The following is a 17273-nucleotide window of genomic DNA, read 5'->3' as shown; positions in this document are numbered from 1 at the left end:
GATCCCCCGCAGAGCAACAAGAGCCTGAGTATTCACCCAGGGTTGTTCGAGAGGTGGGTCACAGGTGGAGGCTCCAAGCTAATCTGAGCAACGTAGTTCAAAATGACCCACATCCAGAAAATCTGTGTACTTTTGAGAGAAAAGTTGTAATTTTGGTTTCCCACTGTACCTCTTTCTGTGCAAGCTAATAACAGTTTATAACATGTGTAGTGGCAAAGTTCAGGGCGACACCGGTATCTCTTGTTCAGGACTTTGAGCAAGAAGTCAAGGACTGGAGATGATGTGGGAATTAAGGATATTCTGGGTCTGCCTGCTTGAAAACATTTCATGAAACCTGTAGCAGGATGTAGGTCAGACTGTTACAGCCATGCAGTCCTGTTCTCCTAGATCGTTCTTTAGAAAAGGCTTTTTAATAACCGTAACAATTCCTGCGTGGTCAGGCAGAGCTGTAGAGGAAGGTGCTGCTGCTGGGTTTGTTTCCAGTAACTGAAGGGTTGGTGCACCGAGCATTTTTTTCCTCCCTCTTGCAAGCAGATGTCCTTTTGGACAGAGTTGCAGATCTGTTCCCACTTGACTCGATAGAGGCAGTCCGTTTTGGAACAGGGTTTCAGGTCTGCCTGGTGAAGGGCTTTGTGGATGTTTGAGAGGCACGTGGAAGGTCTCCTTTGCTCTACAATTGATGCTGAGACCCAGGCATCAGCCTGGGAAAGGGTGGCGTGGAGAGGCTGGATAATAAGCGAGCAGGGATCAAGGACTGTGTTTGTGCGTGCGTGGGAACCACTGGGCTTGGCGCAGAGGGGACCATTGGGATGGCTTGGAGGGAGCTGGGCCCTGGGGAGCAGCGGAGGTCCCATGAGCAGTCCTGGGACAGCGGCTCTGGGGGTGCGGGAGGTGGTGTGAGGAGGCTTGCTGTGGAAAGCAGCAGGGAGTGTGAGTTTGGGAGCCGAGGTGGATCCTTGCATTCACTCTGCAGTTGCTTCAAATTCGGGAAAGCATGCTGAGCATGAACTCTTCTCTGGGGACTGAAGCATCGTTTCCACCATTCTGTAGGGCTTGTTGAGATTTCTGTCCTCTCCGTTTCAAGAAATGTGTGAAAACACTTCTATTGTAGCTGTGAGGAACATTTGTTTTCAAATATAGCTGTCTTAAATCCATGTTGCAAAGCAGATCTTCTGCATAGGTGGCTATACACTTCGGATTTTTTCCTCAGAACCATTCATTACCTCAGGCTCTACCTTGCTTCATAGTCAAGGGAGTTTCCTTGTGAAGCATAGGCTGTTGCTTCTGTGTACGTTTGGTTTTCTTTTCTTTTTATATAGGTGGGTACCTGAGTGTTTATAAATTAATAATAGTAATTTGATTTTTTAAAATTTATTTTTGTAAAATAAGAGCTTACTTGCTGAATGCTGGCAATGAAATGTTTTCACAGCTCTAATAGCAAAGTGCAGAGGTAGTAAAAAATCTGCTTCCTTAGAATTGTTAATATTGTTTTTTTAAGTCTAGATGTAAACTAGTAGAGGTCAATTTCTAATACAATTAAAATTCTGTATTAGCTTTGTTATATTGTTGTGAGTACTTGGATTGTTAGTTTTGTAATGAAGGTATCGGGCAATAAATTTTGGTTTCAGTTTCATAATTTTCAGTTGTTTTGTCCAATGAAGCCTAACCCTGTAAGTAATCTTTTTTATGCTTTTCTGAATGCTAACAAATCAGTTTCTTTGTAAGGCTCACTGTTAAGAGAAGTCTAATGTGCGCTTCCGCGACTATTAACTGTTGACTGATTTTTTTTGTGTGTGTGTGTGTATATTGAAATCTCTGCGTTTGAGTTTGATTTTTGTTTAAGTACATGTGAGATCGTGGAAGTCCAGAAACGAGGTGTGTATACTGTGGGTATTACATCAAGCAGCAAATAGTCAAACCACTGAAATTGTTTTTCTGGAAAAGATTATCAGCCTAAGAGCTGAATGGCTGTGTAAATAATACGTAGACAGGTAATAGATATGAAATGTTTGTATTTGCTGCATATTTTCAATGTGAATTGCTGGCACAGGTTTTTAAGTGAGACTTACTTCTGCAAAGGGCCATAAATGAAACCTTGATGTATAGTAGAGCAGAGTCAATATATGTAATGATTACTATTTTATGTAGTCTTTTTAAAAGGAGTCCAGGAATATTTATTACTCGGACTGAAATGGAGTCTCAGTGTAGACAGATATACAAAGATAGGTACATTTTTTCCACCCCACATGGTAGAACCAGTGTTACACTGAAAGAGCCTGGGGAGTTAAGAGTTTGTTGGGTAGCCAAGTGGTGTGAGCTGCTGAATGTAACTAATACTGTTCCAGCCGCCTCGACTATACTGTATTTGAGTACGAGCCATGAGTACTTTGTTGTGTGTTGTGATAGGCTTTATTTAACTTAGATGTAGTGAGCCTAGACTCTCTGAGATGATACATTGCTGTGTTAGATGAGAAAAAGGTTTTATTTATTTGTTATAACAGACAAGTGAAAGAATGGAGGATGTGTTTTATAATTGCCTTATTTAATGGGAATTTTCCATTTTTAGATTTCACGCAGTTGCCTGTGACACCTCCTGTTGAGTAAACTGAGTTTTGTCCCTATCCCTGCCACGATGAGACGTTGCATAAGGTCTCTTATTCTTGTTATTCATGCTTTTATTGTAGTGTAATTATTATAAGCAGGTCAATTAGTGAACACATTCCTTTAAGGATTTTTTTTTTCTCATTTAACAAAAGTTTTCTTCTAAAACTAAAGGGTGTAACAGTATTAGTATAAGTAATATATCAGGCCAAATCACTGATTACGCGTTAAGCAGGATCAGTCCTGAAAACTGCTGGTTTACTTCTCCAGACTCACCAACGAGTGTGCTGGTTGCCTCTTCTCATTGCTATTGAAAAAGTGTATGATGTTTTACTTTGTGGTCTTGTACTTTTGTCTTTGACTACATAATGAAATAGAAAACTGAACAGTTATGTGTGTGCAGAAACATTCACTTGGAGTTTTTCTGTAAGTTGTATTTTTGCCAAAAATAGCAGCTTTTTTCTCAAGGATTTAATCTGCCAACATTTCCTGCATCACTATTCAGAGTTTGAACAACTGATTCCTCACAAACCCTGACAGGATTATGTGAAAGAAGCAGAATGGATGCATGTTCTATAAGAACGTACATGTTTACAGCTAATCTGCAGACCCAAACCACTCAGTTAAAAATATTTTCATGTGTCATGAATTTTCATTTGTCGGTGATTAAGCGGGAGTTACCTCAGAACAAAATTCCAGTATTGTAAAGGCAGTGGACTATTTCACATTGTTATATTCTAACTAATACTTACTAAAACTGCTTAGGATCCTGTTGTCCTCTGCTTTCTATTCCATGCCCCAAAATGTTGAGTTTACTTACCCTCTTTTTACAGTCAAAAGCAGTCATATACTTCCAGATTTAATGAGGTGACCACAAATTGTATTTCAATGAAATTTTAATGCCCCAGTGTAGTATTTCACTAAGTCTTTCAGAGGGTTTTTTGTTTAATACTTTTTAAAGACAGAATATTAAACAGCAAACAGTGCCTCCCTTTCAAATGTCATATAACCTTGAAAATTTCCCTAAAACTTTTACTTTTCAGATTAGTTCTGCAAATTGATGATTAATTATTTATTTTCATTCTGAGTTTTTAAAATACCTTGCATTAAAGGTTCAAAATAGCAATTATTATAGAGAAAAATGCATGTACAAACATTGTATCTTAATGAAAACAATCTTTTTCTTTTACAGTGTCATTAGAACTGGTTTTTTTTGGGTAGGTTAAATGACCTTTTATTTAAAAAAGCCCCAAAAATATACTGTCATGTTCAACTACTTTGTTTTTTCTTGCAGTAAAAAAAAAAAAAAAAAAAAATTGCCTTACTGCTAGCACTCCAGTCTCCAGTTAGGGTTAAGTTTTGCTTCTACATTGTCATCAAAATGTCTTTGCTTTTTTATTGGGTGCTTAGTGATCCATTTAGCTGACTTTGATGTTCTTCTGCTGGCAATGACAATGATTAATCTGTTGGATGATGGCATTTTAAACTGCAGAAAAGCACCTCCTTTGATGCTTATCTGGAATTTTTCTCCTTGACAACATGGCAAACAAATAGATGAAATGATGAGATAAATGCATCTTGCGTTCTTCAGTTCTACAAGGAAAGAGGTGGAGCTTTTACATTGCCACCAAGAAACTTCCTTTGTGTTGCAGCTTGTCTCTCTTTAGAACCATCACCCTACAAAGATATTGGAACCTGCCCTTCTAATGAGAATACTAGAATAAATTTTTCTTGCTTGTTCAAAAAGGGACTTCGCTTTTCCCACTCCCAATTACAATGGTAATTACAATTCTAATTATGATTACAATTAGTTAGAAGCATAGATGCTCTGTAAATACAGTCTGAAATTGATTGCCAAATTGTTAAGAGACTGGCACAGGAGCACACTCTCTCGCTAGAGTTTGCTATCTCCTAGTTAAAAGATTTTAAAGAAAGAAAAATGGGGTCTTATTTGGCCTTTAAGGCAAGAAACTGCATTTGTGAAAGATACTTTTTTATCCTTGAAAAATTGCATTTTAAGTGGGGAAAAAAATATTTGTAAGTGTTAATTTTTAAAAGAAACTGTTTGAAATAGATGACTTGTAACAGCCTTGCTTTACTGAAGCATAAACTGAAATAGTTTGCAATTTACTTATGGTAACAGATGTACATCAGAATAGAGTTCTAGAGCAGGATGTGTACTTTTCTGAACCAGGCTGACATGCCAAAATATTTCCTCTTAGCCTGTCCTATTGGAGTGTTCCTTAGACCTTCTCTTGCGATGTAGCCTTTATGAAATTGTGGGCATAGTACAATTTATGATTTGCAATTAAAGGCAAACATTTCCAGGTTTTTGGGTTATGTGCAAATCTTCAGGTAAGCCAGAGGAGAGAGCTTGACATGAGACCTTGGCATGGTTATTTAGAAATGGTGGGAAAGGTTCCTCTCTTCTTCTGAGGTAGGAAAAAAGCTGTTGGGATAACTGCAAAATCAAAAGGGAAGCTGCTATTCTAGAAGGGCTCGATGCCTCTCTAACCAGGGTAAGGTATGAAACCCAGAGGGAGTATTTTTGGACAAGCTTAATTGTTAGTCAGACAGGGAATTTCTTTGAAGAACAATTTTCCAAAAGGTATTAAATCAGTTGCCTTAATTTTTGCTTCTAACATGTTTGGTTAAATTCTGTTTCTATTTTGTAGGCACAGAGATGTTCTCCAGCTTTATAAGGAGAAAAAAAGTGTGCCCCCCCCTGAATTGGGCGGTACAAAATTATAGTACAACATAAAACTATTTGAAAAATGGGTAAACTTTTTGTTGTGTGAACTCTGGATTCAGCTTTAAAACATCATGTTCTATGCTGCTATCAACAACACTGTAATTTTTTTGGACTGCAGTAGCTTGCTGGCTGGCACATGATTATTCCCATTAAGTATCTTTCAGTGACAGCCTAAGAACATAAGTCTCTTCAGACGATTACTGAATTTGCCCTTTAACCTATTGAAGTTTTTTTTTAATTTGTCATCTTTTTTTGCCTTTGATCTGAAAATAAAAATATATTAACTTACATATTTTTTGGGGGGGGTTTAAATCCCTTTTTCCCTCTGCTGTTTGATCCAGTAAGTCGCTACTGTGAAGAGCTCCTATGCTTTAGTTGAATATGTGGCTCTGGGTGCTTTGCAAAATAGCCCTCGATGTTGCTTGGTTCCTTCAAACTGCCTGTAGCAATGCAGTGTTAACGGTGAGGTTACAGTAGCTTGTTAGGGCAGAAGTTGATGGTGAAATATTTTTGCTTGATGTTTTAAGAAATTGTATAGTTTAGAGAAAGATGGAATGAACCTCATCCTACAAATGAAGGCTATTGGATTGATCTGTTTCCAAAAGGATCTACAAATCTAAGATTCATGAAGTAGGATTTCTTTCCATTACTACTGAAGGATCTTACATGATTTAAACATTACTTTTTCAACTAAAATTTATTTTGATTAAGGTTTTCAAAGAGTCAATGAATATAAGGTATCAGCAAAGAATAATTATAGTATTGCCACTGTATCTTACGAATGAAAACTTACTAAATTTAGAAAGGTTACCAAAGTTTGCATCCTACGTACACATCATTATTAGTTGTTTGATTTATGGTATTGCTTTTAATACAGTTGTGTCAATACATTTGAAAAGCTAAATGAGCGAGTGTATTTATAGTTCATTTTCCTTTTATGTGCAAAACACTCATTTTTGTACCTGGTAGCTCGTTCACCACTGCAGAAATTCTTCAACTGTTGCAAGAAGTGTCCCTGTTTCCCATAATGATTTTAATTATTTTCTTGATTTTTTTTTTTTTATCTTGGAGATAGATGGCATAATTTCTTGCTTCAACAGCAGAATATGTTAGGAAGTTACATCGTTGTGTTCTTTAGATATGATAAATGATGCTTTAAAACAAGTCAAAGTGCATATCTTGGCATTGTTAGGGACCCTAGGAAGAGTTACACATCTCTTCGTAGTGCTGTTTGTAGGATTTGGTGGATATTTCTAAGTCATTTTCCAATATTTACTAAATCTTAGTTAACTTACTGTCTATTTATTTATATAACAACTGTGTCCATTGCGTACTGGTACTGAGACTGAAATTGTAGGACTGACTGATGGAAAGCCTCGAAGGAATAAAAGAACCAGCAAAGTTCTGTCACGTACAGGGCCTTCATGGGGGAAGGTTTCCGTTTCCCTTCTCCTATGTTGGTGTCCCAGTCTGAATGATGTTTGGAAAGCATTTCAACAAACTTAGTGATCAGGATTCCCAGGTGCAGAGTGGTGGCATTACTTGTGTTCTTAGGGCTTGTGTGGAGGTTGATGATTTACAGTCAAAAGTCATGGAGATTGCTAGTGAAGATACACATGTAGGTATTCTCATGTGTTTGGAGAGAATCTTTTAAATTATACAATCACATAACATTTTCAGATGAATACATGCCATTCAGATGTCATTTAATTAAAAACCCAGATCCCGAATTCCTTAGGTTCTGTGTTTGCATTGTGTAGTGTCCAAAGAAATAAAAGTATTATTAAGTACTGCAATCTGTTAATGGGAATTGAAGAGTTTTTCCTTGTGTGTTGGTGTCTTGTTTCGTTTGTGGTGGGGATTAAGACTTTTAGCCTAATTCCTGCATAAAAAGACCTACTTTGTTATGGATTGCAATAATATATTTGAAAATAACCCCCTTGCCAACAGCAGTAGAGTTATCACTTAGATTTTCTCTTCTCTTTTCAGATCTTTTTGGATTCCTGTCTAACTGATACATGTTTCCGAACTCTTCCTTGTGAACTTCAAAAGCTGCCAAAATGAAGTTGAAGCATGACATCAACCCTGTTCTTCTACAGTTTATAAACTTTATAGTCTTGGTGTACTCCTTTGTAACGTACATTCCGTGGTACTTATTTTCAGGATCAAGACAGGCTATAGCAAAAGCCAAGCAGGTGAAAGCTAAACCTGTGAATAACAAGCCTGGCAGTGCATACAGATCTGTTAACAGTCTACATTGTTTAGCTTCAGTTTTATATCCTGGGTGTGATACACTTGACAAAGTTTTTAAATATGCTAAAACTAAATTTAAGGACAAAAAGCTCTTGGGAACACGTGAAATCCTAAAAGAGGAAGATGAAATCCAGCCATCAGGAAAAGTTTTTAAAAAGGTATGTCTTTTTGCAGTCTGCCTTCAAGAAGTTTTTCAAAGTGTGTTTACTTTCTAGTCCAGTAAAGCAAATCGGGGAGAAAAATAAGTTTCTCTGCTTAGATTAAGTAGTCATGAAAAGAGTTAAATTCTCCAATTCCTGACCTTTCATTACTCAGTATTTAAATTGAATTGGAACCTTCTTTTTGCATCCTTACATAGATATATTTTTTTTTTAAATGGTTTCAGAGAAAGAAAAAAAAATGCAAATGTGTTTTAGGTATTTGTTTTTAATGTTTAGCTGTTGATGTAGCTGGCTTTAAAGTTTTACTTTTAAGGGAATTAAAAAAAAACAAACTCTCCCTTTGTGTTATTCTGAACTATGATCAGATAAATACGAAAAAAAAATGCAAATGTGTTTTAGGTATTTGTTTTTAATGTTTAGCTGTTGATGTAGCTGGCTTTAAAGTTTTACTTTTAAGGGAATTTAAAAAAAATCTCTCCTTTTGTGTTATTCTGAACTGTGATCAGATAAATATAGAAAAGTTACTAGATACCTATACTCAGATATGCCATTCCAGTAAACTTCATTGTAACTTAAGGATTCACTGTTGTACCCTGTGAATTCAAGGCTTAAATGAAATTTTTGTTTGGAAAAGGATTGGGCAGACTTTAATTGGAAGAGCTGTCTTTTTTTTTTCTTTTTTCTTTCTATCTCCTTTATGAACTACTTTTCTGCTAGTCTGTAATCAAGGTGTGTGTGAGAGATGTAGTTTCAATATAAAACTGTTGTTTCAAGGGACTGCCTTTTATAGTCTTAAGTTCAGGCCTATATTGTCAGTTGCTGCTTTGTATTTGTTCAGGGGTATGAAAAACGCAGTTTTGCCTGGAAAAGTGAGTCAAGATACCATTAATAAGATACGCTTATATGTGCTGATATGTGTTAAAGGTCTGCACTTCTTTATTAGTAGTTGTTAACTACACACTATAAAGACAATTTTTAGTGAAGATTCGTTTTCCTGCAGAAGAAAAATTTATCTCCTCCTATGATAAAGGATTCCTTAAATACTGCTAATTTTAATTCTGATATAGGAATATAATGTTTAAAGCATTTGGTTAATATCGCAATTCATGGCACAGTTTAGTTCTGCTAAAGTGTTTATAGAAGCTTTAATTGTTAATGAAACTTCCTCCCAGCTATGGAGTTCATTTTTCAGTATGAAGGAAATGCTGGGAGAAACAGGTACATAGAATCTTTCTTGATGCACATTTTGCTGCCTCATTGCCCAACAAAGAAATGGAAAGTTCATGTTGTACAAAGTGGGCTTCTGAGCACAAATCGGAATTTTGGCTGCCCATTATTTGTGCACATTTTTTAAAACATAATTAGTAATGTAAGGCTTAAGAACTTAGGCGTTTTAGCCTTTTCCATTATGCAAGCAAAGTCGTCTGAATATTGGAAAGCTGAAGAATGTTGGTGTTGACCTACTTAAGTTACGTGTTTCTAAGTATTTAGACTTAGAAATTACCTAAAGTAATTTTGTCTAAGCTTGACACAACAGTTCATTATGGTCGATTGCCATACTTGCCCTCATCGTATTCTGTTCCAAGTTGTGGCATTAGCAAGTTGTACTTTAATTTTTTTTTTCCATTAAGGAATACAGTGTTTCTTAATACCTCCTAACATGTTTTAGCAAAGCAAGGAAAAGTGGAAAATTTCACAAGATAGCTTGTTGATTCTGAATGTCAGGGTTCTTTTCCTTTGGTTTTTGTCTTTCATAACACATCTTTTTATTGCGTGGTTCCCTTTAGTAAAGGCAACTTGTTGAGGTTTATTTGGTGCAACTTTTTGAAAAGGTGCATGACAATTTTAATTCTTAGATATAGTGCATATAATTTCTATGCCTTACGGGAGTTGCAAGACTTGTTAATTATTTTTTTCCCTTTCAGAATTTAAACACGGTGGTGGGAATGATTGATTTATTTCTTTGAGGTTATCTGCAAGTCAGGGGCAGATCTGAAAGTAGATCATGGGTCTGTGTACTGAAGTGCATTACCTATTGGAAGATGTATCTCTGGAAATTACAATGGGCTAGATTAGCTTAATTAATGATTCATTAATTAATGGGTAAATATATATCTCAAAAAAGTAAAATATAAAGCTTCTAATGCTTAGGAGAATTAAGTGTGCTCACACTTCTAGCTAAAATTATTTAAAGCTAGATATTTAACATCTTTAAGATAAGATAGTAAATTTATTTATTCTGAGAGCAGTGATATCCCAGATAATCTGTAATTTCTTGAATTTTTATATTGTTAAAAAGATTTATTCCTGTGTATTTGCTAGAGTAGCAGAAATTAACGGATGTTACTAAAATACAAATACTTGCTTCTGCTTACTTTTTTGCATTTTATCATATGTGTAGTTATAATATAATATAGTTTATAATATGAAGTTAGTTTTCCTGTTTTCTTCTGTAGTGTCCTTTAATACATGAATTGGAGAGCATGCCTAATATTAATTTCATAAAGTATGTGTTTAAATTAGGATAAATTAATGTAGAAAAAAATTTAGAGATTAAGATGTAACTATATGGAAAAATTAATTAGTTTAAACACATCTTAAATTTTATGATGCCCAAACAATGAACTTTATTCTGCTGGTTGATTATTTTATATCATCTTAGTTACTGATTATATTATCATGTGCTTACTTTTATATATCTTGGTATGTGGATTTTGCTTTGTTTGTTTGTGTGTTCTTCTGTTGGTTTTTGGTTTTTTTTTTCTTGGAGGAGGGGGGAGGTGGTGTTTGGTTGGTTTGTTGTATTTTAAAAAGAGTTAGTAACCAAGAACAGAATTAATGGAAACATAACAAATAAGACATAGTGGGGAAAACTAAACACTACTTTGGTAAGGGAAAGTGATGCATCTAAAGCCCGTGGGACTCAGATGAAACAATAAGCATGTGAGCAAGCACATTCAGAATGTTACTCATTATAGATGATATGGAAACTTACTGTGAAGTTACAGGAAGGTTCTTGCCATGCCAAGTCATTGAGTCGTAAAAGAGCAGCTTATGATGTTGAAAAACATAGGGTGCTATGTAAGTAATATTTTAGGGTGGGGTTTTTGAGAAGTGTTCAGCTGCAATCCACGTTTCCTTGCAAAAAAGGTCAAAAATGGACGTTTTGGATAACCTCCTTTGTAATATTTTTAATATATTTTCTACAAGAGAATATATTTAACTCATGATCACCAATTTTCGAATTGTAGTCAAGGTTCTTTGAGCCTTATAAGCTACTTTTAGGAAGACCTTAAAAAGTAACTGAAGTTTAATGACTCTACATGTGCCTGCAGCTTTTTTGAGAACGTTTTATGACACCTTCACACTAAAAATTTGAATAATAAAATTTGAATAATTTGAGTAAAATCTAGATTAAAGAAATGTTCACTGTGCAGTGAGTATTTCATCTCTATACTTTGCTGGATTTCCGAATATTAATACAGTACTGATATTTAATAATATTTTCCAATGCATTAAATAGATGACTCAAATATTTTTAATAACTTGCAGTGTAAGTATGTTTAAAAGCAGATGCACTAGAGGGCACTAGTTTTCTATTTAATGTACTATTTTGAAGCAGATATTCAGAGCTGCTATCTGTTGATTTAGTGTTTGGTTTTATGTGTGTTTAATCAGTTCTCAATAATCTTGACTTCTTCGGCCATTCTCTTGCAAACTCTTGGACAGTTACTTTCTTTATATATGTAAGTAGTTATCTAGCAGAAATAAGTTCTGAAAGTTGTAAAATTAAACATATGTGAATGTTTAAAAGATTACGGCACTTACCATCAGTCTTAACAGCTGTTTACAGTAGCAACCGTACATTGGAAAATAATAGCAAAAGCTACTGAGGGAAGGGCCAAGAAGGGAGATAGATTTGGAGACATACTCGAACATAAGGAAGGATGAGAAAAACCATAACCTGCTCTGTGTCCTGGAAAAGAAGCATATAGAGAAATGCAGAAGAAAGGGACATACAGAGAAGCAGTATATTAGTATATCATAGGGAGGGAATAGAGAAGAAATGCTGGCCATGGGGAGGAAGGGAACATGGGAATTTAAATATATGGAAGCCTGTGGGAAAAGTCAAATTCTAAATAGCTGCATTTTAAAAGGTCTTCTCATCTGTTTTCACACATTAGTTTTCTTCAGAAATATATTTCTATATATAAAGAAAAATAACTGTAACTAACAGTGCTATACTACTTTTCTGTGGGGTTCATAACCTCTTAAGAAAGGAAAAAAACAGTAAGGCTTTATTTCACTACTTCTAAACAATGAGGATAAATTATTTAAGAGAATTAAAAAAGGGAGAAAATCAGAATTAAAAGTGTTATTCAAAAAGATCCACTTTTGCCCCTTTAATTATTTATTATTTCAACTTTAGTGAGTTACATAGTGAATGGTGGAAATTACCAAAACCTGTTCATTTATGGATTGGCAAACTTACCAGAAACAGTAACAAGAATCTGCTTGTATTTCTTGGCCTAATTATTTGAGAGCAGCATCCCTGAGGCCATGCTGTAGGTAGAGTGTAATGTTGGAAAGGGTGTTGCCTGATTCATTTCTGTAAATTGTTTTCAACTGATGAGCTTGTCAAGAATTTCCAAGTCTGCCAAAAAATACTGCATTTGGGGGAAAAATGTCCCAAATTGGAATTAAAATTACAGATTACTGAAATTTGGATGGGCAGGAAGAGGTGCAGTATTTTATTTGGAAGCAGTAGAAGTTTTCCACACTAGAAATATCTTGGTGTATCGAAATGGAAGGGAACTCCTGGGTCCTTCTCCCTGGGGGGCTGTAGCTGTGAGACCAGGTAAGAGTTAAGAAAGGTTTGTCCTGCTAAACGAGTAGGTTGATGAGCAATATCCAATAAGGCTGTAGTAGGTACAGTTCATTTACTCAGTAGTAAACTTCAGCAGTTTGAAAAAGTGTTTTGATAAAAGAAATCTATTAGATTTTGTTTTTCCATTAGAATTTCAGAGAGATTTTCAAATTTATCTTATTAAGGAAGTAAATGTATAAATACAGACTCATTGGAAATGTAGTTTTGTGCCAAAATTTTGTTAGATTTTACAGCAAGTTTGAAATTTAGTTAAAGTTGATAAATGAAATCTGGAAAATCAAATAAATGGAGGAGGGAGAAATTAGCTTTTCTACCTTTTTTTTTTCCTTCTTTTAATTGTTTGCTTGCATTTATTACTAATGCTAGATAGCCAAAGGAAGTATCCAGAATACTTGACTAATAGGAATTAGTTTTCAGAATTGTCAAGGTGCTTGTATAACTAGACAGGTAAAGTATAATAATTTGAGTCTGATTTTTTCAGTGTGAAACATCTTCTTTGTACTGTATCTGTATACTAAAATTTCTAGGATGTCGTCAAAGAAATAACCTATCACTCAGTGAGAAAATGGTACTGCAAGGTGTAAGTGCACACATAGAAATTTACAACAAGTAGTGAAATGTGAATTCAAATCCAGTTTTTAGTGTGCATCAGCTTTCCTGTATAGAAGAAAATTAGATTGCTTAACTTTTTCCACAAGACTTTTCAGTACTGAGATTTGTCAGTAATTTCCAGTCCAGTCTTCTGACCCACGTTTGTTTAGCAGTGACAAAGGGCAAAAAGATTGCTCCTCTTCCTCCAGATATTTGTTTTGGAACAAACAAAGGGAAGGGGGTTTCACAATTTCTGACTGAGGACCTGTTAATACACAGCTTCCTGGATTCTGGTCTGTCCATCCTCCCCACCCCTTTTTTTGAGAATGAACACCTAAGTATCTCATATTTGTGTAGGAGAATTGTAGCCCAGATAGCCAAGAAATCAAATACAGAGTGTGTATTGTACTAGCTAGTGCTTGTCACCCTTTATATAAAATAAACCAAGCCTTTGTAAAAATGTAAAGGCATATGGATCAGATAACCACAGCCTTTCGGAGGGCTTCTGAACCTACAAAATACAGTGGGAATTGTGTGCTTTCCTAGTCTGAAAACAGAAACCGAGGTGATAAAATGTGTGGAGATATTGCAGTATTTGTGTTAGAACTTCCATAGTCCCTGTAGTTTTTGTTATCTGGAATAAACTGCTTTTAGAATTTAAGCGACTTTTATTTCAAATACCTGTGGTTTCTTCATGTGGATAAAGGTGTACTAGAGCGTGTGTTAAGGATTTTTGTTTTCTGAATTGAATTTATTATTCTTATTAGGTCATCCTTGGCAAGTACACCTGGCTTTCATACGAAGATGTATACATTAAAGCTGTTAATTTTGGGAATGGCTTGGCAGTGTTGGGTCAGCGACCAAAGACTAACATTGCTATCTTTTGTGAGACTAGAGCTGAGTGGATGATTGCAGCACAGGCCTGCTTTATGTGCAACTACCAGCGTAAGTATGCGTTTTTCCTAAAATATTTATGTCTTTTGATCTTACAACACAATCTGAAAACAAATCTTTTTCTTACTTCACTTCACACACTCAGAAAACTTCATATAAAGTTTATACAGGGTGTTTAAAACTACAAATAAAAAATACTGCATAAGGTAGGGACTATGCACTTTGTAGTGTTTTACCGTACTGAGTAGAGAAATGTGTATCTATTTGCAGCTGGAGTATGGTCTCTGTAAGCATATCTTGCTCAATGAATTTGTGACAGGCTTATTTTCTTTTAATCTCAAATCAGTACAGATTCCCAAGTTTCTAAAAACAAACAGACAAAAATCACATTAATCAATGAATTCATTGACTCAGTTTCAGGAGCTAATGTCAAACCTTCATCTGTGCCTGTAAGTTCTGTTTTAGCTGGATAGTTTGTCAGCTCTTCAATTTTGATTTTGGTTAGAGTTTATTGTATTGTTATCTCTAAAAAGTGAAAAGGAATGAGTAAGTCCTGAACTTACTTTGTACAGTTCTTTCAAATTAAAAAGCTGCTTAGTAACTCCTTTACTAAACTGAAAGTAATTCCTTAACTCAAAGCTTAGACTGAGCCTGATATATTTTTAAATATTTTAATATTTTTATTTCTTCTCTCCACCTCTTGACTTTCTCGTAGTCCACTGCATGTCATTTCATACATACTAATTTAACCTGAATGCTGATTTGAGACTATGCTGAGGGACAAGCTTGAGTCCGAGTTATTACTTCAGAAACTTTAAAACTGTGTTTAGTTTTGGTGAGCTATTTAAAGTCAGTCTCATTCATAGTACCTGGTTTAGTCATACACTAGCTGGATCCTTAACTCTGGCAGTGGTCTGAGACTAGGTTCTCTGACCTGGTCGATACTCCTGATTTTCTCATGGAGTGACCGTAAGAGAAGTGTCTTTTGGGCTCTTCTGTCCAAATGACAGTCTTAGTCCCATTCTGTAACTTCTAGTTATTTATCCTTTAGTCTTCTGCTGTTTTATTGTGGAGACCACTAACTGTGTTGGAGCAGAGCTGAGTCTGGTCAAGGAGGAGAAGGTGCCTTCTTGGCAGGATGTGTACACAGCGCAGTTGCAGGCTGTGTTGTTGGTGCCTTTGAGAAGTGACAGAGTAGGACAGACTGGCTGGAGGTGTCCTTGCACAGCTTCTCAGCACAGGGCAGAGACAAATGCAAAGCCAAGTCTGTTCCCCTTTCACTCGAGTCATGTAGAGAGCTGCAACTGTGTCCGAGGTGATCTCTGCCACGGTGGGAAGCCTGCTGTATACCTTAACCCAGCCTGAGCCCAGGCACAAGGATATGCGTAGGAGCTCTAGGCCCATTTTTCTTGTTGAGAAACAGCTATTGAGTGCTGATCTCAACTTGGTATGGGAATTGTTTTCAAATGTCTGTTTCATCATCACTCCTCAATATGTCATTCACCTAAATGTAAGCCCAGCCTGGCTGGGTTCTGTGATGTTCTCAGTGTAGACATTGCTTATTTTCCCACAGGCCACTCTGAAAGCTGCCGTCCCTCACAAGCTTTGGCCTCTTCTCTCCTCTACCGCATTTACCTTACTTCAGTAAGAGATGGGCTGTAAAAGCCAGATGTGCAGAAATTCCTGATTTACTGTCTACCTATACTGAATCATAGAATCATAGAATGTTGTGAGTTGGAAGGGACCCACAAGGATCATCGAGTCCAACTCTTGCCCTAGCAGAGGACAGTCCCAAGATTCAGAAGCTGTATATCACGTAGACTTTTTTTCAGATTTTTGGAAGCAAGCCTAACAAGAAAATTGGTCCTTCTCTGCTCAAAGCACGAGTCTATTTCAGTTTGAGAAACCATACATTCATTAATATATGGCAGTTTTCTTTTAAATAAATCTTTACTGTGAGTCTATGTGGTTATTTTGTGTATGCCCTTACACTGTGTTATTCCCTCAGTTTTAAGGGTGAAGTTGGTTACAAGATGTACTGTCCTAGCACATACCATTTCAAAATTGGCCTGCTTGCCTTGTATGATGACTGGCTCTATGGACAAGGAGAGAGTGGATGTTGTATCCTGTGACCTGAGCAAGGCCTTTGACAGGGTCTCCTGTAGTGTCTGTACATCCAGACTATTTAGAGACTGGATAAGTAGCTGGTAAGATGGACGGAAAACTCATTGGTCTGTTTGGCTGAAAGGATTGTGATCAGCAGGACCAAGTTAGCTGCCAGCCCTCAAGGTTTAATACTGAGTCTGATACTGTTTAATGTCTTTATTGAGGACCTGGATGATGGGACAGAGCGTAGACACAGCAGGTTGCAGCCCATAGCAAATTGGTAGGGGCAGCCAGTACACTGCAGGGCAGAGCTGATGTTCAGAGGGGCCTGTCAGCTGGAAAAGTGGGCTGTTGGGAACCTCATGAAGGCAATTATAAATTCCTGTGTGTATGCTAAAACAACCTAATGCACTGATACAGGCTGGGGGACAACTGGATAGAGAGCAGCTTTGCAGAAAAGGACCTGGGGGTCCTGGTGGGTAATGAGTCAACCATGAGAACGCAGTGCCTTCTTGCAGTGAAGGCTAACAGCATCCTGAGTGGTCGTAACAGGAGCATAGCAGGCAGGTCTAGGGAAGTGGTCCTTCTCCTCCATTTGTATGCTAGTGAGTACACATCTTGGAGTACTGTGCCCAGTTTTGGGCTTCCCAGTAGAAAAAAAAAGACCTTGATATACTGGAGTGAGTCCATTGAAGGGCTGCCAGAATGCTGAAAGGGTTGGAGAGCGTGACATAGGAGAGGCTGATAGAGTGGGGTGTGTTCAGCATTAAGATGAGTGAGGTGAGATCTTGTTGCTGTCTATAAATCATCTAAAGCAAGCGTACAAAGAGGATGAAGCCAGACTCTGCTCAAAGGTGTGTTTGGATAAGACTGGAGGCAACAGGCACAAGTTGAAACACAGGAAAATTTGATTAGATATTAGGACAAACGCCTTCATTGTGAGGGTGGTTAAATACCAGAACAAGAGCCTAGAATGGTTGTGAAATCTCCATCCTTGGAGATACTTAGAACTGGACTGGCCATGGCC

At 36.6% G+C, this 17273-nt stretch overlaps 1 protein-coding gene across 1 annotated transcript in view; it reads left to right on the top strand.

Moving 5' to 3' along the window:
• The first annotated feature begins 7339 nt into the window (after positions 1 to 7339).
• Positions 7340 to 17273, top strand: part of ACSL3 (acyl-CoA synthetase long chain family member 3) — a 31093-nt gene continuing 21159 nt past the window's right edge. Inside the window, exons 1-2 of the mRNA XM_010168799.1 lie at positions 7340 to 7764; positions 14014 to 14191. Coding sequence (XP_010167101.1) covers positions 7414 to 7764; positions 14014 to 14191 — 529 coding nt within the window. The 5' untranslated portion in view covers positions 7340 to 7413. The remainder of the gene's footprint in view (positions 7765 to 14013; positions 14192 to 17273) is intronic.

This window comes from Antrostomus carolinensis, unplaced genomic scaffold (genome assembly GCF_000700745.2).
Source record: "Antrostomus carolinensis isolate BGI_N321 unplaced genomic scaffold, ASM70074v2 scaffold305, whole genome shotgun sequence".
Lineage (NCBI taxonomy): Eukaryota > Metazoa > Chordata > Aves > Caprimulgiformes > Caprimulgidae > Antrostomus > Antrostomus carolinensis.
The sequence above is the reverse complement of the archived record's forward strand: the minus strand, read 5'-3'. Positions and strand labels throughout refer to the sequence as shown.